General features: G+C 38.2%; 1 protein-coding gene across 1 annotated transcript in view; it reads left to right on the plus strand.

Annotated features, from left to right (window-relative positions):
* Positions 1-10,984, plus strand: part of CD101 (CD101 molecule) — a 67,217-nt gene that overhangs the window by 40,457 nt on the left and 15,776 nt on the right. The window contains 1 exon segment of the mRNA XM_006899591.1: positions 2,640-3,047. Coding sequence (XP_006899653.1) covers positions 2,640-3,047 — 408 coding nt within the window.

Below are 10,984 nucleotides of genomic sequence, written 5' to 3' on the forward strand. Positions count from 1 at the left end.
CACCTTAGTCTCCAGAGACACCATTGCTCTTCAGTACTCTGGCAAGGTCCCTAACAGCAGACTTTCACATCACAATATGTCTTTTCATTTCCTGGCTACTGGTGCCAAGAATGTTGACTGTGGAGCCAAGCAGACTAAAGTTGTCAACAATCTCAATCTCTTCACTATCCATCCTGATAGTGCCAATTGTTCCAGTGTTGAGAATCTTTGTCTTCTTGACATTGAGCCTCAATCCATACTGAAGGCTGCAGTCTTTGAGCCTCTGCAGCAAACATTTCAGGTCCTCATCAGTTTCAGCAAGCAACGTTGTGTCATCTGCATAACGCAGATTATGTGTCTTTTCCTCCCAGATTGTTAGTTGTCATACACATAATGCCTAATCATACATTCTTTTCTGACTGTGGCACTAGGGATATCATTGGTGATGTTAGATCGATCATGGCTGCTGAAAGTAGGGAATTCCAGAAGAATGTCTATTTATGCTTTATTGAGACAGGCCTTCCCTCTTCTGTTCCCGTAAAGTGTTCATTAGCTAGCCACTCTTTTCCTGTTCCCTCCCCCAACCTCCCTGTGTCAGTCCTATTTTATAACAACAGTTTTATGCAGTTTATGTCCTTTTGTGACAACATAATGTCATGCAGGTTTAGCCATGTTGTATAGTGTTCCACCAGTTCTTTGCTTTTCGATGCTGTTCTGGAAACCAAACTACATTGGTTTTAACTACGCCCTCAAGCAGACAATTCTGTCTTTGAATTTCTACACTAGTATTCCAAGCAATAGATATTATAGCAGGATATATACTGTCTATTCCATTTAGATCACCTAGCAGCCTTCAAAATTAGTTTGTCCTTAATTGTATGTATTATGTATCATCTTGTCTTTGTCATCTCACAAATCATATTTGTAGTTTGTATGCTCCTTCCATGTGTGTGACTAATGCTGTGGTCATACAGTTGTCCCAACTAAAATCTTGGTGGGATATATATGCACCTTGATGGGAGGACAGAGCCTTTTTTTGGGACAGTGCTTCTCAAGTAGGAAGGTGAGCATGGTGCTGTGGGATCTTTTAGGTTACCAAGATATGCTTAGAATATTTTGAAATTATACTCCACCTTGAGAATATTAATAATAAGTTAAAACTCTTTTAATACTGAGAGGACAAAACCAAAGATTTATTTCTGTGGTGGAAGAAAAGGGTAAAAATAATTAATGTCACTGGGCTAACCATGTGAAATGTTGAAATGTTTTGGTAATCTTTGTGGTAGCAGACAGTCTCATCTTTCATCAAATTGTTTTATTATATACATTTTTACTACAATTTTTTAAAAATTGTTAAGTGTAGGCTTGTTTTGGCTCTGACTTGGAAGTAAGTTAAGGAGGAGATTCCGAGAAAAGATCTGAGAAGAAGTGGTCAGAATTATAAGAAGAAAATATTTTCTGAAGTCAAAAGAGGACAGGATTTCAAGAAAATAGATGTCAATTATGAAAACCACAGAAACAAGAAATAAGTCTGGAGGGTTCCTTAGGATGGGTAATTGCTAGGAAAACTTTGCTAGAGTGCAGTGCTTTGCTAGAGTGGATTCTTGGAAAGTAGGGAGTAATTTGAGGTAAGGAAACTAAAGCAGTATTATATAAGCCAGTATTTTAGATAATTTGCTATGCAAAAAGGGAGTGTAAATGAAAAGAATCTACGGTTAGAGAAAGTTGCTCTTTTAAACATACGTTGGTCAATTTGTCATGAATTTGTAAAAAATATTTTATATATATATTTCCCTTACAATTACTCTGACCTTCCTTACAAATTCCAATCTGACTGTTAATAGAGAAACAGAACAAAAAAGTGAGTGTCAAAATCTGTTAAAAATTTATCTGATCCAGTAACTAAATCGTCCCTTACATGGTATACAAGCACTTGTGAAGAAATGTTCAGCCTCCCACCCACCCACTTCTTTACCTATGTGTATACCTAGGAGGACCCTCTGGTGGTTAGCTCTTAAGTTGTAATTAACGCAAAGACCTCTCTGGCAGTTCAAAGTCACCAGTAGCTCGAGGAAGACAGACTCAATAACCAAATGGAGAGTTAACGATGAGTTAGTTCCAATTTGATGGAATTGAGTTATACCTAGATTATATGATGCCTGTGTGTATTGGGACAAAATGAATTTGCTAATAATGAGAGATAAGTGTTGAAAAAGCAACTTCAGGGTAAGCGTTAAAGTTCTAAATAGTCTCTTAATACGTTGCCGCAAATGATGGCAAGTGTGTTTCTAAGCACGGTCGTAAATTTTAAAAGTGTGCGGCAACGTGTTGAAAGTAGGAAAGCTTATTGGCCTGGAAGAACGAAAGAAAGCAGCATAGAGGATTTACTGAGATCTGTGACTTTATCAATGGCAGGTCACAGATTAGAGTTAGGAGTAGAAAAGACAAGTAGCTAGGCTGATTCATAGTAGAGAATTTTGGGTTAGGGTGACAAAATGTCAAAGAAAGACAAGAAGAGATCAAGGGAGTTATAAAGATGAAGAACTTGTTATCTAAAGGGTATAAGAGCAGATCTCTCAAGTGAGAACTACTAGATTTGCTAGAGTATCTCTTTGAACGTCCAATTTCCTCTCTGATTTACTGATAATCCTATTTCCTAGAAAGTAAGATGCAGATTTCTAAAGTGGACTGGCCAGAAAATAGCACTGAGTACGAGGAAGTGACCTTCAGCTGTAGCATGGATGGTTCAGGAGGCTCTGCCTCCCTCTTCTCTTCCGTGTGGTTCAGAGAAAGTTCTGAGAAAAACGAAAGTTCTGGGAGTAAAATACTGGTGCACCTGAAGCATGACGGAATGCTGGAGTATAGCGATGAGGGGCTCAGAGATCGCCTGCACTGTTACCGCTCATCCCCCACAGACTTTGTCCTGAAGCTGTACCAGGTAGTGATGAAAGATGCTGGGATATACTGGTGCAGGGTGACAGAATGGCAGCTGCGTGGAAACCCAAGCAAGTGGATCAACCAAGGATCAGCTGAGTCACAGCACATGTCATTCAAAGTGCTGCCTTCAGGTAACTAAAGGAGGGTACAGCCACCTGGCTCAGGGCCAGGACAAACTTCCCATCCCCTCTTGTGCTTTCCCTCTTAGCAATGTCTGACTTCTTCCACATGCTAAAGACAATTTAAAGTGCCACATGGTTAAAGCACTCAGTTACTATCTGAAAGTCAAGGACTCAAACCAACTGGGTGCCTGTGAGGGAGAAAGGTGAGGAAATCTGCTTCCATGAAAAGTCATAGCCTCGGAAAACTTATAGGGCAGTTCTACTCTGTCCTGCTGGATTGCTATGGATCTGAATCTATGTAGCAGAAGGGGAGATTTTTAAAAAATATTATTATTCTAAAGAAGGTAGCTTTGTCATTTCTCAGTATTAACTCAGTTGAACATTGCATGAAGTTCTGTCATAGCCATTGAAATGTCATGGAAACATTTGCTCCTTCCTTCTCTTTTCAAAGACAAAACCATCAACATTATACACTTTCAAATAACTGAATATAATGTGACACCTATATACTCAGAATGCTGCTCTGAGGTGGGAGTTTGAATTATGAATAACGAGACCACCAGAGCTACTTTATGTTTTATTCTGATTGAATCAAAATCAGCTGCATCTAAATTCTCCTTTCAGTTAAAATACCTTTTCAATGAATAAGTGTCAAGATTGTTAACCCCCAAGCGCTCAACAAACTGCCAAACCTTTGAATGGTGATGATGTTTTGGTATGCCTCCTTTAATTGCACCTTGAAAGGCATCAAGGAGGCATTTCTGTATGTTATTTTTATTAGGTACTATCTAGATGATTACCACTCATAGCAACCCTAAGAACCACATGTAGAAACCTTTCCCTGTCCTCACCATCTCAATGTCATGCTCAAACACACTGTTGTAGCCACTGTGTCAATACATCTTGTTGAGGGTCTTCCTCTTTCTCTGACCTTCCACTTTCCCCAGCATGATTCCCTTTCAAGAATGACAACAGTTTTCCACATAGGACTTGTTAATAGACTTCTTCCAGCTACTTACAGACTGTAGGTCAAAAGGTAACAATTCTCTATATTGGAAGGTCATAATATGCACTTAGGTGCAGTTGAGAAGTAGATGATGGCATTCTTCCCATCTAGCACAGTGCCAGTCATGTAAATAGGCACTTGAGTTGCACTTCTTAATAACAGTGAAAATTGTTCCAGGCAAGTCAGCTCAATCTTTCTGGTCAGTGAATTAGCAGGTATAACCAGATCAGTTTCTTGACTACTTCTTTCTGGAAAGTTTCAGGAAAAAGGTGAGAGTGGACCATAAGCTCAAACTTACTATGGTTTGAAAGGGTCATTGGCGTTTTTGAGAGCATGAAAATGTGTATGGCAGAATCTACTCCATGACCGCAGAGTCGAAATGAGGAAAATCAGTGCCCAACACTGAGAAGGGTAAATGGAATTGATTGTTGAGAACTGATGGCAACTTCTCAGCTGTCGTTGGTAGGTGCCATAGAATTGAGTAAGACTCAGAGCGCCCGAATGAACAACACACCTGAACCCTGTGCTGTCCTGCACCATCCTCATCATCTCTGACACACTCGAGCCCATTGCTGCAGCCACTGTGTCAATCCATCTTGTTGGGGTTTTCCCTCTTTTTCTTTGACCCTTCACATTTCCAAATATGATGTCCCTTTCCAAGAAAGCGCCTGTTCCTAACATGCCAACATATGTGAGATGAAGCTTTGTCTTTATCCCAGCCTAAGCAATACTTCAAGAGTGGACTTTAGGCTGACTTTGTTAGCTGATCTGATGCCTAGGACATCATCGTTCTTTTCACATGTCCATTTTTCAGCTGACCTGATTGTCCAGGCTGATTTTCTTCCCCTCCTAACAGCCTTTCTTGCATTCCAACAATCCTAGGAAGTTTCACACTCCTGAGCACATTCCACACATGCTTTCCTGTTGGAGCTCAGAGGCTCATAGAATTGACAACTTTTGCAGTAAAAGAAATAGATAATAACTATAAAAAGTATATATTCTGTGACTAAAAAGCACATCTCCTCTGAGGCAGATGGGATACTTTGCAGCATACATATACTGTTAATCATTGTAGATTCCTTATAAAACATGTATAAAAGTTTTAAAAGGTGAACTCTAGAAACAGTAAATAAAATTGGAGTGATCTTTGTGTTCTTAAGAATTGGAGAAGCTAAAAATCCTGGCACCATGACCAGATGTTGGCAAACCAGGATTTTTATTGTTACTAAAATAAAAAATACCTAGGGAACTGCTACAATATATCATATGGGTTCATCTACCTTGCTCTTCTTTTCAGATAGTTTATAGTATGAGACAAAGAAAAAAAACTCAGGATTTGAAGTTAAACAAGTCTTTGCACAAATGTCTTTTTTAAAAAAAATAAAATTTTTATTTTATACTGGTTTACTTACAAAGTTCATATACATTTTTTTTATACCAGATCTTTCCCATTTCCTGTACCCACCCCTCTCTCCACCTATCAAATTGTGTGACTCTATGATTAACCACCACCCCCCACCCCCAACCCATCCTCACCCCTCTGTTCCCACCCTCCCCTCCTTGGATCCTCATACATGTTCTACAATAATGATCTAACACAGTGTTTGTTCTTATGAGACTGGGTTAGTTCACTTAGCAAAATGCTCTCCAGTCCCTCCCAAGTTAGGTAGTGATTTACAAAATCATTCCTTGTACATGCTGTGTAGTATTCCATTGTGTAACTGTACCATAATTTCTCAACTCATTTGACTGTGATTGGACATTTGGGCTGTTTTCATGTTCTTTGCGCAAATGTCTTGACTTATTAGTGAAGCTATGCAACAGAATAAAACCATGCCTGGTCCTGTGCCACCTTCAACAGTTGTTGCTGTGTTGGAATTTACTGTGATAGCCACTGTACTAATCCCTTTCATTGACTATTGTGCTCATTTTTGCCCCTTTATTTTACCAAGGATGATGGTTTTCTCCAAGGACTGAAACCATGTCCAAAGAATGTGAAATAAAATCTCTTAATCTTCACTTCTAAGGTGATTTCTAGCTGTATGATTTCCAAGATGTAGTTGATTTGTTTGTTTGTTTGTTTGTTTGTTTGTTTTGTAAAGGCATAGGGAGCTCTGGTGGCCTAGTGGTAAGAAGCTGCACTGCAAGGGCACACTGTTTTTTTCTTTTGTTTTTGGGGTTTTAAAAAAATTATTATTTTTTGTGTGTACCATCAAATCTGATCTAACTGGTACAGGAGGAAGGAGACTGTCTCTCCTTCTCCAGCAAAACATCTGGTGGATTCAAACCATGTACCTCTGGGATTGCAGTGTAGCTTCTTGACACTAGGCCACCAGAGCTCACCAAGGGCACACAGGCATTGTTTTGTTTGTTTTGTTTTGTTTTGTTTCTGGACAGAATTTATTTCCCTTCCCAGGAAATGTGTGGCCATGACTGCTTCCGCCAGCTACCAGAGAAAGAGAAGATGCTCAACAAGATGGGCTAACACAGTGACTCTAACAATGGGGTCAAGTATACTGGAGATCCCAAGGATGGTAGAGGATAAAACAGGGTTATGATTTATGGGTCATAGGATCATAGAATTACATTCAACTTGATGATATCTAACAATAATATATCTGGAGGTAATCAAAGAGAGGTGATGGATAGGAATTCTGTAGAAGAGATTGAGGTAGCCTCTACTACACTGAAGCAGATAATATCATGTATTTCTATACATCCATTCAGAAAGTACTTGAGTGTTCATAGTATCATGTTTGTTCAGCTCTTGTTGTTCTAAGGTTGCCTTTTAAAAAATACACCTCTGCTCTGCTTTAACAAAAATGGAAATTAAAACACAAAAGGGGAAAGAACTTCTTTTAAGTAACCAATAAGGAAGGCAGACTGTGGGTTTGCAGATCATCACTTACAGTCCTTTCAATCATAATTCATTCTGTTAAGATTAGTAGAAAACCAGTTATAAAAGTGCTGGGTCAATGTTGTCCCAAATGCTTGAGTTGCTGGATGACTCCATGGTTTCTGACCTCAACAGCCCCTCCTTTGTTCAATTCCCTAGCTCCTCTATGTTCCTTGGGCTCAGTGGTTCACTGGAAGGTCTCTCAGGGGCATGAAGTTTAAATCCACCAACTGTTGTCTGGAAGAATGGGCAGTCTCCTCCCTGCGATTTCCTACCTCTGAAAAATCTGCTATAGTAGGTTATGTATGAGTTGTTTCTGACTCAACAGCACACAACAACATTTCACGGTATATTCCAAATTCTTTACCAGTACCATAATTCAGAGCCATCAGTGCTACTTTGGGCTTCCTTATTCGATGCTCAGCATTACAAGGTCAAGAGTCAGTTGAAAATACCAGTTTGGACTAGCTGCACCTTAGTCTTCTAAGTTACATTCTTGGTCTTTAGCATTCATATAGGTCTTTTGCAGAAGTGTACATACTTAATGTAATATAGCATTTCAGTTATTGACTGCTGATTCCATGGACATTGTGGATTTAAGTAAAATAAAATCCTTGACAGAATCAATATTTTTTTCTGCTCATCATGTAACTTACTGGTCCAGTTCTAAGGATTTTTTTTTCCCTTCAGGTTGAAGTGTAATTTATATTGAATGTTGTAAACATTAATCATCATCAGTAAATGCTTCAAGTCCTCTTTGCTTTCAGCAAGCAAAATGCCATAATCTATGTATCATGTTAATTTGTCTTCCTCCAATCCTGTTAGATATTCTTCATATAGCCTAGTTTGGGATAAATTAAGTATACTGCATTGAAACAGATGAGGAAGAGAACTATTTAAAGGGATATATGACTAGGTATTATTGTCATGACAGGAATCCAGAAGGATGCATAGTTGAGTGCACTTGGGGGGAGGGATTTTATAACAATGAAAGATATTTTTGTTTTCAAAGAGAAGAGCAAACTGAGGCAGGGAATTTGGGCAGGAGAAAAGTGCAACAATGAATGAATGGAAATCCAAAGTCTCTGTAAACTGTCTTTAAAATTAACAATAATATTTGTTCAGCATACAGATTAAATAAGTATGTTAAACATACATACAAAGCTGGCACAATCTTTCCTGATTTTAAACTGCAATATACCCTTATTTTCTTTTAATTATTGCTTCTTGAGCTAAGTATGGTCTCTGCATGGGCACATTTAAGTGTTCTAAAATTTCTATTCTTTTCTATGCTATCTATAATTTCTTATGATCCATCGTTGAATACTTCTGCATAATCATTAAGGTTCCTTTGACTTTGACAATGGTATATTTAGTTCCAAGTTCTCTTCTGAATTAATCTTGATTCTTAATTTTAATTTTTTAATTAATTGTTGTACATTTTCTCTCCCTCCACTCCCCTAGCCTACCCCACAATGCACCCCTTGTTCCAGATTGTTCTCATACCTATAATGCATAATTACATACTCCTTTTAAACAGCTCTTTCCTTCATCTGTTCTAATTCAGGGTTCATTATCTATGCACTTCCCCCCATTATCCTCCAAACTCCTCCATATCTGTCCTAATTTGTAACAGTGGTGTTTTGAAATATTTGTCCTTTTGTGTCTGGAATATTTTACTCATCTTAACATCCTCCAGACTCCCTCATGTTGTATGTTTTGGTTTTTCAGTTTTTCAGTTTCAGTTTTTTTCACTTGTTTTTCAGTGCTGTGTAGTATTCCATCGTGTGAATGTGCCATCGTTTTTCTATCCATTTGTTTGTTGGTGGGACTTGGGTTGCTTCCATCTCTTTGCTACAAACATAGCAATGAACATGGGCATGCACAGATCTGTTTGATTTGCAGCTCTGGTTTCTTTAGGGTATATTCCCAGTAGTGAATTAAAGGGTCAAATGGTATTTCTTTTTCCAATTTTTTGAGAATGCACCAGGCTGTCTTCCATAGTGGTTATACTATTTTACATTCCCACAAGTAGTAAATAAGAATTCCAGTCTCTCTACAACCTCTCCTGTATTTGTTATATGCTGCCCTGTTGAACTTTGCTATTGTTGTTGGGGTGAGATGATATCTCAAAGTTGTTTTGATGGCTTCTCTGTTAGTTAGAGATTTTTAACATTTCTTGTTTGCCATTTGAATGTCTTCTTTGGTGAACTGTTTGTTCATATCTTGTGCCCATTTTGTGATTCGGTTGTTTACATTTTTCTTGTTGAGGTACTAGAGTATTTTATGAATTTTAGATATAAATTCCATATTAGATATGTCATTGCCTAATATTTTTCCCAGTCTGTGGGTTTCCTTCTTAGCTTGGTTTGTTTGGTTTTTGGGGTTTTTTTATGTGACTAGAGATTTGATCCTGAAAAGGTCTCATTCTTCTATTTTATTCTCTCCTGGATATAGGCTTTTCATTATGCTTGGAAGGCTGTTCATGCTGTGGATTAGAGCTTCTGGAGTTTTTCCTAGCTTTTTTTGGTTTGTTTTACTTCTAGATCTCTGATCCACCTTTAGTTGGTTTTTGTGTTTGGTGTGAGGTGTGGGTCTTAAGTTTTCTGCAAATGCTTTTTTAATTGTGCCAACACCATTTCTTAAAGAGCCGTATATAAATTATTTCATTTCCTTGTCAAAAATTAGCGGATGAGCTGATTTCTCGGTTCTCGGTTCTATTCCATTGAGCTATGTGTATGTCACAGTATCATTCAGAATTTTTTACAATTCTCTGTAGCAACTGTTTTTGGTGGTTGTTGTTTTAATTTTTATTGTTACTTGAGTAGACAATATTGGAGCAGATTAATTTTCCAACAAACGACTCATACTCATTTTGTTTTCACTAAAACTGTTTTTTTAATTATCCTCAGATTGTTAACAGCTTTAGTTTGCTTGGCTCCACAACCAACACTCTTGATACCAGCAGCCAGAAAATCAAAAGACTAATTCTATTGGGAAAGTCAGCTGTCAGGGATCTCTCCAGAGTACTGAAGAACAACAATGTTAGCCTGGAGACTAAGGTGCACCTTATCTAGGCCATAGTCTTCACAATTGCTTGCTATGTGTCAGAGAGCTGGACAATGAATAGGAATAATAGAAAGAGAATTGATGCCTTTGAGCTGTGGTACTGGAGAGGAGTGTTGAATAAATCATGGACTGCCAGGGGAACCAACAGGTTCACCCTAGAGACGTGAAATCAGGCTACTCCTTGAAGGCAAGGATTCTGAGGCTTCCTCTGACATACATCAGGCATGTTACAAGGAGGGACCAGTCCTTGGAGAGAAATATCATGCTTGGAAGAGTGGAGGGACAAAGAAAGAGAGGAAGACCATCATTGAGATGGACTGATTTAGTAACTGGGGTATTGAGAGTAAGTGTGTCAGAGACAATAAAGTTTGCACAGGATAGAGCAGGTTTTAAGGCTATTGTACATAGTGTTGTTATGAGGCACAAATGAAATGACAGCACATAACAACAAAAACAACATCACTTTATTTGCTTGTGATATTAATTATATTGTTAAATAATATCACATTCTATAGCACCACCTTTCTTTTTTTATTTTAATAATTTTAATGAACATACAGAGATTTTGGATTTCCATTCATTCATTGTTACACTTTTCTCCATGCCCAACCATCCCCCACAATACCCCCACCCAGTTTACTCCTCTCTTTGAAAAGTAAAAGAAAAATTCTTTCTTTGGTATACAATCCCCCCGCACCCCTCCCAACTCCCCAAGTACACTCCACTATGCAACCTTAATTGTGGACTTGTGTGATAACTATAATACTCTATCATATATCTCCTTTAAATTATTCTCTCCCTCATCTGTTTCAATGCAGTATAAAAACTTTATCCAGTTTTTCTCAGTCTTACCCCAACCCTGATATCAGTCCCATTTTACAGCAGTGGCACCATGCAGTATTTGTCCTTTTGTGACTGAGATATTTCACTCAGCATAATGTCCTCCAGGGTCACCCATTTTTAATAATATTGCAT

Source organism: Elephantulus edwardii, unplaced genomic scaffold (genome assembly GCF_000299155.1).
Source record: "Elephantulus edwardii isolate Elephantulus edwardi_28Jun2011 unplaced genomic scaffold, EleEdw1.0 scaffold00262, whole genome shotgun sequence".
In the NCBI taxonomy this organism is placed as follows: domain Eukaryota; kingdom Metazoa; phylum Chordata; class Mammalia; order Macroscelidea; family Macroscelididae; genus Elephantulus; species Elephantulus edwardii.